This window comes from Spea bombifrons, chromosome 11 (genome assembly GCF_027358695.1).
Source record: "Spea bombifrons isolate aSpeBom1 chromosome 11, aSpeBom1.2.pri, whole genome shotgun sequence".
Classification (NCBI taxonomy): domain Eukaryota; kingdom Metazoa; phylum Chordata; class Amphibia; order Anura; family Pelobatidae; genus Spea; species Spea bombifrons.
Window position 1 is genome coordinate 12552516 of NC_071097.1, and position 14218 is coordinate 12566733.

At 43.5% G+C, this 14218-nt stretch overlaps 1 protein-coding gene across 1 annotated transcript in view; it reads right to left on the reverse strand.

Moving 5' to 3' along the window:
* Positions 1-932: 932 nt before the first annotated feature.
* Positions 933-14218, reverse strand: part of ASCC1 (activating signal cointegrator 1 complex subunit 1) — a 105630-nt gene continuing 92344 nt past the window's right edge. The window contains exon 10 of the mRNA XM_053450068.1: positions 933-1140. Coding sequence (XP_053306043.1) covers positions 1024-1140 — 117 coding nt within the window. The 3' untranslated portion in view covers positions 933-1023. The remainder of the gene's footprint in view (positions 1141-14218) is intronic.

Below are 14218 nucleotides of genomic sequence, written 5' to 3' on the forward strand. Positions count from 1 at the left end.
TGAGTAACCCCTATATGTGCCTTCAACCATCCAAGCAAGATACAGAGTGATTGGAAAGTGTGTGGGGAGGGAGCAGCTGCCAAATTGAAGATTTAGCAGCTGCTACTCAGTTTAACTGGTTTAGCTAAAAGTAACTATAGTGCAGCTCTCCTTTTCTTTACCAATGTACTTATACTATTTGTATCTTATCCATGTCTTTTTGACTACTACTATTCTTATCAAACTAGTGCACTTTTTGTACTGTAAACCGCGAGGAGCTAAGTGCATCTGTTAGCATGGTATATATACAAATAAACATCCATAAGCAGTTTAAGTGCAGAGGTAGACAGTAGTATATAGCAGTAATTGCCAAGCAGATCTATACATGGAATGGGCCAGGGGAAATTTGGAGATCCTGTTAATTTAGGAACTGCTGAAAAATATTCCTGCATGGAATACTCACATTGTAGAAAGCCTATAAGTATGAATATGAGGCTCGTTTTTTGTGTAAAGAGAGAGGACATGCACATCTGCACTGGTAACCAGGAAGTGTTTGAGAAAGGGAAAGTGCAAATGCATTCTTATCTGCCTGATTCTGATGCTTTATAAAGACTTAATTTGAGGGATGAAACTATGCAGTTTATGACCTGGGTACAGTACGCAGTAGTAGAAGAAAGCTCCAGCTGGCATGTTCTTACATGTGACTAAAAACTGTTATCATAATATCACACAACCCACAGGTACATAACAAACCCTTCAATAAACACCAGATCCAACTTGCAATACAAGCTTTTCAATGCATATATAAATTGAAATCCTACCTCTACAGCCCCTTTAACATCTTGTATTTGTTAACAGGGGTATCCAACAGTAACCAGCAGGTGTTACAGGTTTATACCTTACACAACCGTCAGCTAGCAAATCTATAATAAAAAAAAACTCTTAGACCATAATTGTTGTTTTTAGTATCTTGTATTTCCATGCTTTGACAATTTCATTAAAAAAAAGGAGGGTAACTTTCAGAGCTACTGAGATGCTGTGTCCTTAGGAGATGGTGACCTGGCCAGCTGAGGCGTAGTAACCAGAGGAATCCACAGAGAATCGTTGGGAAAGATGAATTGTATTCAAGTTGAGTTCTCCAAAGTAGAAGCTGTCAAAATGCTGCAAAACAAAATGTAAAAATGAACTGATCATTAAGTAGCAATGCAAAAAAAAACACATTTTTCATTAATACAATTATAAAGTTAATACTACACATGCTTAGCTACCTCAATTTTTTTCATCTGCGGCTACACTGCCTCAAAGAATATGTAGCTCCCTTCTTCCATCCCTTAAAAGTGAGCCACTTCCAAGGGATGTCAGCAGGGGAAGGATGACACATTTTGGCAACAGTAACTCATACACACTGGCACACATATTTACACATGCTCTCACATTTCCACAATATTACTCATTACTAACACACCCACGCTAACATATACCTATTTTATATAAGCGTATATGCACATACACACTCATGCTCACACACACTTACACACTCATGCTCACACACACACACACTTACACATACATGCTCACACACACACACTTACACATACATGCTCACACACACTTTCGCATACACATTCATGTTTACACACAAACACGCTGCAGTCATGCAACACAAGGTCACATACAGATTCATGCTAACACACACGTTCATGCTCACATACAATCACTTACATATACACATTTATATATACACTAGGTCACCCCTGTATTTGGGAGTCTTCAGACACACGTTCAGTGTGTGCAGTCCTGTGAATAATTCTCTATCAAGGAAGTGGCTGCCACAACACGCATAAAAAAAAAAGGAAGTTGGAGGCATCATGGCCCAAGCCGATGACTGGTATTATAAAAATTAACCATCACCGACCAGCTGTCGGCTGGCCAGCAAAAGGTACAAATTAAGGGTTTGTGTGCTGATTGGTTCAATCAACCTGTGTGTGCTCAGGTCTACCATGGTGCCAAGTGGACCTAACCTAGGGACTCCATAAAGACAACTCGGGCTTCCATGCACCCTCAGTCTTAAGGCCAGAGGATCAAGCTTTCCTTTTCTCAGAGTTACTCACTTGATCTTATTTAAAAGACTGAGACATTTTTAGGGTCAAAGAAGAAGGTGAAAAAGTGCAAATGTGTCCATTTAAGGGACCAGGCACCAGACCACCCAATATTTATTTTCTATGGTGGCACTACCCAACGGGATAATACAACAGAAGGACATTTAAATTCCAAACTGCAATTCAGCTATACGGTTCCCTATGAGAGCATCCAAAGGAACTGCCTTAGGGCCCTTTACGTTCATGCAGGTGTATCTGGAATCTGTACATAAATTATCAATATACGTCAGATGAACAAAAGCACAAAAGGCGGTGTATCCTGTATTTTTGCTTTTTCTAATACTGGTTTTAATTGTGAGCATGTAGAGAACTCTGGGAATTGCTTTCCTGTGGGAAAATTTAGATTCTTTAAATACTAATTGGCTATTTGCATGTTAATCACCATGGTGCTTCTAGCTTCCAGTCTCTGATGTTTTCGGGATGTGTTCAGATTAAAATATGAACCATTAGTATTTGCACTGTGCATATATGCATAATTAAAACAGTTCAGTCATTTGAATTTTCAAACATGCACATACAGCGCAGAGATGATGTGATCTCACAAAAATATAATTATTTCCTGAAATAACATAATACTGTATTACAAGGAAGACAAATAGAGGAAAGCATAAATCACAGTGTCAACTGCCATTAGGGTTTGAGTAAGCAAGGAAGTGAATGAAGATGAAGGTGTAGTTCACCTACAGTGCTGGAAACCCTATAGAACACACTTTTTCTTCAGATGCTGAATGCATTAAACAAACTACCTATGCACAATCTAGATGTCAAACACTGTGCATTAATGTATATAGTCAACAACAGACCTTGCCTTGGAACAAAAATCCATCCATAGTAATGGCCCTTAAGAACTAGAATGTTCCCACTAAGGCATCCTTGGCAATGCTATAGAAATACGCAGTGTTAAGCTGGTAATAGATAATAAAGCCCTGACATGTAAAACAGAACAAGGTAGCAAATATATAGGAGTGAAACGTGTCTGTGCCAGAATTAATGTTCATTGTAGCTCAAGCATTTATTTATATATGCAAATATTATTTAAATATAAAGTGTTTGTAAGCTGGTTTTCTTCCCATCATCAAATAGGCATTAAAGCCTATAATATCATAAATAAACAATGGAAATATTATGTTATGCTGATTACAGCATGCATGTTAATAATCAGGATGACACCATACACACGAGTTAAGCCAGCATGCATTGTGTAGGACATTTGAGAGCCAGGAGACAATATCTGTAGAAAAGTTGGAGAACAGTGAACATAACAGATGCACACTGCACCAAATATAATTATTAAAGACTAGTGATATACATCTCTATTGTGTGTACATTGCAACCCTAATGGGTCAGTAGGTACACTATATGACCAAAAGTATGCGGACCACCCTCCTTATTAATGAGTTTATATATTTCACACATCCATTGCTAGCAGGCGATTAAAGTCAAGCACACAGGCATGTCATATGCATAGGTAAGCACTGGTAATAAAATGTGTCTTTAAATGTGGCACTGTCATAGGATGCCACCTTTGCTACAAGTCACTTAAAGAAATGTCTGCCCTGTTAGATGTGCCCAGGGTCCACTGTAAATGCTATTATTGTGAAGGGGAGGTATCTAGGAGTAACAAAAGCTTAGCAACTAAGCGTTAGACCACACAGAGCGGAGCTGCTGAGTGCTAATGCGTCCAGTGAGTAAAAATCGCCTGTCCCCTGAGTCTGTAGCATCACTCACTACAGAGTTACAATCTGCCTCTGGAATCAACATTAGCACAAGCACTGTGCGTCATGAGCATCTTTGGGATGAATTCACAGTCAGTGACTATGTAATGTAAGAACAGATAAAACAGTAAGTAGGGGAACCACTAAGAGGCAAGATTTTAAAATAAATCCTGAAGCACACAGGCAGCCAGGGAAGATACTGACAGAGGGGAGAGGTGTTAGTAAAGCTATGAGAGTGGAAAATAAGTCTGGCATCAGCATTAATGTTGGATTGTAGAGAGGGGAGACGTGTATGAGGGAGAGTAACTAAGACAGAGTTACAATAATCGAGGCGGGAGATAATGAGGGCATGCACAAGAGCCTTAGTAGCACCTTGTGTTAGGAAGGGACTCATGTGGCAATATTTTTAAGATAAAGGCGGCGGTTTTTTGAGACAGACTGAATGTGGGGAGTGAATGATAGCTTGAGGCAATGAAGAGGTCATTGCACCACTGATATTGTGGAAAACTTATAAGGGAATGTTAGCATTGGAGGGAGGAAAGATGAGGACACAGTCTAAGGAGATCAGGGGGGTAGGCAGATCTGGGTGTCTTCAGCATACAGGTGGTATTGAAATCCAAAAGATGAGATTAGTTTGTCAAGTGAGGTAGTGTAAAGAGAGAACAGAAGGGGTCCTAGAACAGAGCCTTGGGATACCCAAGGTACCCAAGAAGGGAAGGGGAAGTGTTGTGAACAGGATAGAGCAGTGTCACGGAGGCCAAGATTGTGAAGAGTTTGAAGGAGATGAGGGTGGTCCATGGTATCAAAAGCAGCAGAAAGGCCAAGTAGAAATGGCATTGAGTAGTGGCCCTTCAATTTAGCAGTTAGTAGGCCATTATTAACTTTAGTAAGAGTGGTCTCTGTAGAAGGTTGAGAATTGAATAAAGATTAAAGAGGGTCGAGTAAGGAGTTGGAATCAAGAATAGTAGTTATAGTAGGATGCTTGAAGGAGGATGGGACAGATCCAGTAGAGATGGAGAGGTTGATGATTTGACCTTGTGTAGGGATCAAGATAGATGAGAGAGACTAGGTAAGGTTAGAAGGGATCGGATCAAGGGGACATGTGGTCGGACTAGAGGAACGAAGAAGAGCATGAAACTCATCTTCTGTGACAGGAGAGAACTGGTTAATGTGGAGAAGGAAAATGAGTTCAGTGAATAGGAGAGTGAGGAGTCAAAGGAAGGGGACAGGCAGGTGGTGTCACGGTCAGGACTACTTGCCAAGCCGTGACTGTGTGGAGGGCGTGGGCATGAAGGGGTTAATAGCACCAGGCCTCTGGATTTACTAACTAGACCCCTTAACAAGGCATAAGTTATACCAAATTAACCCCCAAATCCTGCCTGTATCCCCCCAGGTAGTCTGCCACCACTCACGATTTTGATACCGGATTCGTGAGAAATCCGAATTAGAACCTTTATCTCTCTCTATATATATATCAACCCACCCTGGGCAAACAACATATATATATATATATCCTGTAGAACTTAATAACAATATGGTAACGTGTTATCCTCTCTTAGGGTTCGTGGATATCGATACTAGAGCCCAAAGACAGACTTGGATTATGAATATTTTAATAACAAAAAGACAAAGATTACACAGTGCCAGAATTACAAAAAAACAAGACATACAAAAGAAAAATAAAACAGCAAACAGTTCTTAAAAGCAATAGGACTTAAACACAGGACCCTCACTCACGAGTTTCTCCAATAAGCAGGCCTGTGGGAACTCCTTAAGTCCAGACGGTTCTTACGATGTTGTTCCAATCAGAGTATATCATGGAGTTCTGCTTTGAGGTCTCTGCATTGTCCCTAAATCAGACTTTTGCAAGCAAACGCCCCTCTGACCACATGACCGATTATATGACACCATCCCCAAGAATTGGGTCCCTTGTTTGATGTGCCAATAAGTTATGGTGGGGTAAAGGTGATGGAAACCCCTCCACTTAAGATAGGAATGGAATTCCTATAACTAAGGATCCTTATCAGTTAGGCCATGAATCACCACAGGGGTCCTTTGGGAAGATGACACCTCTAGCCAGAACAGATACAGAGGGCATTCACAAAGAAACACATTAAATCAACCTCAGATTAACTCATTGAATGCTCAAACAAAGAAACTAACCACCTCTGCTGGGTTACCCTTCCATGCATCCACTACATTATATGAGTTAATCATGACACCTCCCCCTTTAAGATGGTGGACAGAGGAGGTCAGCACACGCTGATCTACTATGTCTGCCTAAAATCTAGTCTCTTATTGTCGAGATAAGCCATCAGCATTCCCATGTAAACTGCCTTTCTTGTGCTGCACAGTGAAATTATACTGCTGGAGTAAAAGACTCCACCTGAGCAGTTTGCTGTTGTTTCCTGCTACCCTATCTAGCCAATGCAGAGGATTATGATCCGTTATGACAGTGAAATCACGTCCATACAAATAGGGCTGTAGCTTCTGCAAGGCCCATACCACTGCCAGACATTCCTTCTCCACCACAGCATAGGCTACTTCCCTGGGTAACAGTTTTCTGCTAAGGTACAGAATGGGGTGCTCCTCACCTTTGGTATTAACCTGGCTGAGCACAGCCCCCAGCCCATAGTTAGAAGCATCCGTCTGTACCACAAACCTTCTGCTAAAGTCAGGGGCCTGAAGCACAGGGGAACTAGCTAAGGCCGCCTTGAGTTTGGTAAAAGCCTGATCGCATTGTGCAGTCCAGTCTACTTGCTTAGGAAGCTTTTTCTTGGTCAGGTCTGTGAGAGGTTTAGCTATGGTACTATAATCTGGGACAAATTTTCTATAGTACCCTGCAGTCCCCAAAAAGGATATAACCTGCTTCTTGGTCTTGGGAGTTGGCCAGGTATTGATTGCCTCTATCTTATCTGGCTCAGGGCGTATGTTTCCCCCTCCCACTCTATGCCCCAAATACTGGACTTCCCTCATCCCTATTTGACACTTCTCAGGTTTGATGGTGAGCCCCGCATTGGCAATGCGACCCAGAACCTCGTTCAAATGGACCAAGTGTTCCTCCCAGGTATTACTAAATACCGCAATGTCATCAAGGTAGGCCACTGCAAACTCCCCTTGACCTTCCAGCAACTGATTCACTAGCCTTTGGAAGGTGGCAGGTGCATTTTTCATCCCAAAGGGCATTACACAGAATTCATATAAACCAAAGGGAGTAATGAATGCGGAGCGTTCCTGGGCCTCAGGGGTCATAGGGATTTGCCAATACCCCCTGCTCAAATCCATAATGGTGAGATATTGGGCCCCTGCTAGCTGGTCTAGTAGCTCATCAATCCTAGGCATGGGGTAGGCATCAAAGGTGGTGGTTGCGTTTAACCATCTGTAATCTACACAGAAGCGAGTCGTCTTATCCTTTTTGGGTACTAGTACAACAGGGGAGGCCCAAGGACTTTTAGAGTGTTTAATTACCCCCAACCTCATCATGTCCTCTATCTCTTGTTGGATATGCACTTTCACCTCAGGGGACACTCGATATGCCATCTGCCTTAGAGGGGGTTGGGACCCTGTGTCAACATGGTGGAAAGCCAATGTGGTTTTCCCTGGCACCCCAGTAAATATAGTTTCATAGCGAGTTATCACTTGACGGAGCTGCCATTTCTGCTCCGCAGAGAGCTGGGAATTGATCTCTGCCTTCTCTATGGACCCCTGGCTCTTAGCTTCTCCCACCAGATCCACTAGGGGATCACTAGGGGATCACTATCTGATCCCTCCTCTGGTAAGCTGCACACGCTTAGGACTGAAGTCTCTGGGTCATGATATGCCTTCAACATATTGATGTGATACCTTCTTTGCCTCCGCCCTGTCTCATCTAGGGCCACTACATAAGTTGTGGGGTCCAAACGCTGTAGAATAGGATGAGGGCCTTCCCAGGCAGCCTGCAGTTTATTCTGCCTGGTTGGGGTCAAAACCATAACTCTCTGCCCCACTTCATAGACCCTCTCCCTGGCATTGCGGTCATACCACCTCTTCTGCCGAGACTGTGCTGCCTTAAGATTATTATGCACTAACCCTGTCAAGGTCTGCATCTTGTCCCTAAACTTCAGCACATACTCCACTACTGAAGTCTCTGACGTGGGGAGTTTTCCTTCCCATTCCTCTGTAACTAAATCAAGGGGACCCCTTACCCTGCGCCCATACAGCAATTCAAATGGCGAAAAGCCAGTAGATTCCTGGGGTACCTCCCGATATGCAAACAACAAATGGGGTAAGTACTTCTCCCAATCTTTGCCCTGGGAATCCACAAATGTTCTAAGCATTTGTTTCAGAGTCCCGTTAAACCGCTCACAGAGGCCATTAGTTTGAGGGTGATATGGGCTTGCTACCAGATGTTGCACATTTACCTTTTTGCACAGACTTTGCATCAAGTTGGACATAAATTGCGGACCTTGGTCTGTAAGCATTTCCTTAGGGAACCCCACCCTGCAAAATATACCTAGGAGTGCATCAGCAACTTTATCTGTTCGAATGGAGGATAAGGCAACGGCTTCAGGATAACGAGTAGCAAAATCCACTACGGCGAGGATATACTGTTTCCCTGAGCTGCTAGGTATAGCTAAGGGCCCCACCAGGTCTACTGCCACCCTTTCAAATGGCTCAGCTATGATAGGTAAGGGCACTAGAGGGGCACGGGCAACATCCCCAGCCTTCCCCACTCTCTGACACACTGGACAGGAACGACAAAAGTTTGCTACGTCGGTGCCCATGCCGGGCCAGTAAAAGTTGTGAGCCAGCCTGGATTTTGTTTTATGCACTCCAAGATGCCCTGCCAAGGGTGTTTCATGGGCCAGCTTAAGCAAATCTTTCTGGAATTGCATAGGGACTACAAGCTGTCTTTCTACTTCCCAGGGTCTTTGTGGATCTCGAGCAAGGAGTTCCCGATATAAGATCCCCTTTTCCCAGTACACCCTCTGTACATCACTTTCAGTTACAGGCCTTTCTGCACGCTGTCTCATGCTTTCCAAGGAGGGGTCAGTGCGCAGAGCAGCCAGGTAAGCCTTATTACCTCCCTCCACCCCAGATACACTTGAAATTAAAGCCTTCTCTGGAAGAACTTCCAAGGGAGTGGTATTTGACATGGCTCCCTGTAGGGGAGTTAATCCATTCTCCGCTGATGGAGGGGTTAAGTTAGGGTCATTTTCATAATTTCTTACCCCTCCACACTCCCTTGCTGCTTCCTGGGCAGCCTGTAAACGGGTCACTACACCTATGGTGGGGGTACGGCCGGCTGCAACACTTTTACCTTCTAGGGTACCAGACTGCTTGGGGGTATTATCCGATAAATCCACTCCCCCATCCCCATGGGCAGACATTTCCGGTGTTGATACATTCAGGAGATTATGTAACCCCTTTACCCCCACAAAGCCACTACATTTCCCCGTATTCCCCAAAGTTTCACACAGTACCTCCGTTTCTTCAGGATTCCTTGGTACCCCTTCTGGGTCACAGGCATTGTCCTCTGGGACATAACGACAAAGCATTCGGCCCAAATCACTACCCAACAATACATTTACAGGAATATCCTCAGAGATTCCCACCTCCCGCAAACCTTTCCCCGCACCCCAATCGAGGTACACCCGGGCCATAGGCACTGCGGGGCACACTCCACCAATTCCTTTAATAGTCATAGTTTTCCCGGGGATAATATCCTCTTTGTTCACAACTTCTGGACGTACCAAAGTGCAGGAAGCTCCAGTGTCCAGAAGTCCCATTGTCACACGGTCCCCAACTGTTACACACTGCAAGTTGTCTCCTTGTGCCTCCTTTGGTCTAGCCACAAATAAAACAGGTGCAGCTCCCCCAGCTGTACCTCCATTTCCATTTGTCCGTGGAGATGGTCTCTTAGAAGGGCAGGTGACACTCAGGTGCCCAATCTGGTTACACCGATAACACCGGCGGGTATCCCCCTGGCCCGATGTGGCTCCTGCCCTGTTGGCTAGAAAAGGTGTGGGTGATGGTCTCCCTGCTGGCTTAGGAGTTGGTGGCTGGTAGGCTGCTCCTTTCCAGGTGGATGGTCCTTGCGATGCTTGTACCCGCTTTGTTGTTGGAGTACGGTTGTTGGCATAATCGTTAGCCAGATCTGCCGCCTCTGCCGTGGTCTTAGGTTTTCTGTCCAGAATCCACTCTCGGGCCTCCGGACTTCGTGTCCTCAGGAACTGCTCCAAAATCATCAGATCCTCCAGGGCCTCATATGTAGTAACTTGTAGGCCTCCAGTCCATTGCCGGAAAATAGTTCGAAGCTGTCCCGCATATTCGGTGCAACTGTCCGATGTAGCTTGCTGCATCTCTCGAAACTTTTTTCTGTAGAATTCAGGGGTGAGGTTAAAACTTTTTAACAAGGCAGATTTTATGGCCTCATAGTCCTGATCAACTTCCATTGGTAAGGAAGCAAACACATCCAGTGCTTTCCCCTTCAGACGTGGGGTTAAATACTTTCCCCACTCTTCCTTGGGCAGCTGGTACTGCCGGCACACTTTCTCAAATCCTCTCAAAAACACATCCAAGTCAGTGTCCTTTTCCAGCATTGGAAAGTGTTCCAGGCGAGGTCGGTTAGCATATCCATCCCCGTTAACAATGCTTTGGGGAGACGGACTATATTGCTTTAACCGTAGAAGTTCCAGCTGATACCTCCGCTCAGCTTCTCGTTCAGCAGCTGCCCGCTCCGCAGCTCTCTCAGCAGCCTCCATCTCTCTCTCTTTCTCTCTTTCCGCAGCCTCCCTCTCTCTCTCCTTGTACTGCAGAATCAGGTTGAACTTTAGCTGAGGATCCACGCTCCCCAGATCCTTTAGTAACACTTGTAACTCAGAGTCCATTACACTCAAGGCGTTAACTTTATCAGGAAAACATCCTTGATCCACAGGCTCTTCCAAAATCACATTTGCTCTAATGGCCTGCTCTGCACAGAGTTTATCATGTTCCAGGAGATCCAAAATCAGCTGCTCTTTACTTTTGCCAAAAATTTGTATATTCCTTTCTTGACAAACCAGCTCCAGAGATTCTTTTGGCTGTCGTCGATATGCCTCCATAATGCAGTATGGTAGAGAAAACAAAAAAGGAGAGGAACGAACTGTTTTGCACTGTATGTCTGTAATTAGGCACTGAGTAATGTCTTTGGGAAATTACACAAAACCCATGTAATTTCTTCTAGTACTAAAATCACCAAACCGGGCAATACAAATAGCACTAAAAAACTCTAGATATCCCACCGCTGCCACCAAGTTTGTCACGGTCAGGACTACTTGCCAAGCCGTGACTGTGTGGAGGGCGTGGGCATGAAGGGGTTAATAGCACCAGGCCTCTGGATTTACTAACTAGACCCCTTAACAAGGCATAAGTTATACCAAATTAACCCCCAAATCCTGCCTGTATCCCCCCAGGTAGTCTGCCACCACTCACGATTTTGATACCGGATTCGTGAGAAATCCGAATTAGAACCTTTATCTCTCTATATATATATATCAACCCACCCCGGGCAAACAACATATATATATATATATATCCTGTAGAACTTAATAACAATATGGTAACGTGTTATCCTCTCTTAGGGTTCGTGGATATCGATACTAGAGCCCAAAGACAGACTTGGATTATGAATATTTTAATAACAAAAAGACAAAGATTACACAGTGCCAGAATTACAAAAAAACAAGACACACAAAAGAAAAATAAAACAGCAAACAGTTCTTAAAAGCAATAGGACTTAAACACAGGACCCTCACTCACGAGTTTCTCCAATAAGCAGGCCTGTGGGAACTCCTTAAGTCCAGACGGTTCTTACGATGTTGTTCCAATCAGAGTATATCATGGAGTTCTGCTTTGAGGTCTCTGCATTGTCCCTAAATCAGACTTTTGCAAGCAAACGCCCCTCTGACCACATGACCGATTATATGACACCATCCCCAAGAATTGGGTCCCTTGTTTGATGTGCCAATAAGTTATGGTGGGGTAAAGGTGATGGAAACCCCTCCACTTAAGATAGGAATGGAATTCCTATAACTAAGGATCCTTATCAGTTAGGCCATGAATCACCACAGGGGTCCTTTGGGAAGATGACACCTCTAGCCAGAACAGATACAGAGGGCATTCACAAAGAAACACATTAAATCAACCTCAGATTAACTCATTGAATGCTCAAACAAAGAAACTAACCACCTCTGCTGGGTTACCCTTCCATGCATCCACTACATTATATGAGTTAATCATGACAGGTGGGGCACAGTGAGAGCAGAATAGTAGGAGTGTAGCATACATTTGTAATGCATGAAGTCAGACTTACAATTTATTCATTTATGGGGATTAAAACATGACCATATATTTACCTGAGGATCATTAATCTCCTATATATATATATATAGTTGCCACCCCGACTCGCCGCTCCCGACTGCTGGTCTCTCAGAGGCACGGCCACACTGCCACGAGGCAGGCCGCATCCCCAACCTTGTGAGCGCGCCTCCGATGAGGAGGGGGTGTGGCTTAGTCTCTGTGAGTATGTCAGCAGGGAGGGGAGGTGGAGTCTTCTGACTTCACCTCCTATCAGGTGTACAGGAGGGAGGAGGCCCCAGGATAGGGGAGGGGTTCCTAATACCTACCCCTATAAAAACCCTCCAGACACCTCACACAGGGCTTACTCGTTAAGCTGTGTACCTGTGTGTTACCTGCTCTTACTACCTGAAGTCTACCTGTATTTTGACCCTTGCTCTGTGATTGTTTGCCGCCTGCCTTGACCCTTGGATTGTGACCCTGAAGCCGATTGTTTGCCGTCTGCCTCGACTCTTGGATTGTGACCCCGATACCGATTGTTTGCTGCCTGCCTCGACCCCTGGATTGTGACCCCGACTGCTCTTTCTGGATAGGCCCCTTGTGTTTCTGGACTTTTGTTTTGGTTCCTGCGCTACGCTCCACATCCCGGCCAAACATATATTAATTTAATGGTTTTATATATTTATGTATTTAATCATGATTTTATTGATGAATTTCTGTTTTTATAATTGTATATACAGATATGTATTTATTTATAGGGATTGAATCATGACCATATACTGTTTAAAAATTCCTATATATATTCATTTTTTTCGGATATAACTGTGATTGCGATTTTCATTAATGGATTTATATATTTACCAATATGATTTTATTGATGAATTTATGGATCTATATTTATTTATCAGGACTTAACAATAACGATATACTTATTTGAATACAATCTTAAAGACAATCAACATCATATAATTGATTCAGATATGGACAACGTTTAATTAACCCCGCTACTATGTTGGGTATCAGTGTACGGTGTTAGTGTGAGTGTGTGTGGGGGGTTCGGTTATACAGAAATAGATTTGGTGGAGTGTCCACAAACAGTGTGTTAGTATATTGTTTGGGGTCATTGTATGGTGTTAGACCGAGTATGCATATTTGCATATAGTGTTAGAGTCTATAAACCAGGGAGGCGGTGTACAGCATAACATGCAGAGGGCAGAAGTCATTACACACCTGCCATCATTTAAAGTGACTCTGATTAATCACAAATAAAGTTCAGCTATTCTAGTAACTTCTACCTGACATTTGTTTAGTTGTCCGAAAAAGAGACGCATGAAGTCCAAAAAGCTTGTGTGTCTCAATGTTGGCCCAGTAAAAGATATAATCCTCAACTAAATTTATTCTTTGTTAACAAAGGGTGGCAGCTAATTTGGCCTTCCCTTTTCATTCTGTGGCCCTGGGAGACATCATGGCCAAATTTTAGTGGTTAAATTACATTGAATAATGCTGACATTTGACACTTTGGAAATCATCCACTGATTTAAGGCTGTAATTTGCATGCATTTAAATCTATTTTAGTTTATTAGGTACATTTTTTATTTTTAATGATAGGAAAACATTTTTGCTTTTTATTGTGTCAATGCAATCTCTCAATTTGGTATGTGTTCTTTAATTTATAACTATTTTATATTAATTGATATTAATTTCGATGTGATAATCCTCTTTATAGTTGACTACAATTTGGTTTAAATGTGGCTCATACGCTTGACTGTGTACTGTCACACTCCATGTCTCCCTACCTTCTCCGCCGACCGCTTCTGTGTCCCTGTCTCCTGTCCTGCAGCTGTGCTTCTCTTTTTGCCTCTTCATGGTCTTTTTTCTTCTGCCTTCTCTCTTTGTTTGCCTCTCCCTGGTATCAGCTCCACTGACCAGGCCTTCTAGAGCATGTCCTCAATAGGGTGGATCCTCCGCACACACCCTTCCCACCAACTGGAGGAACAGGGAAGATGCTGTACATGTACTGCGTGCCGTGGCTCCGCCCTTTTGCCAATC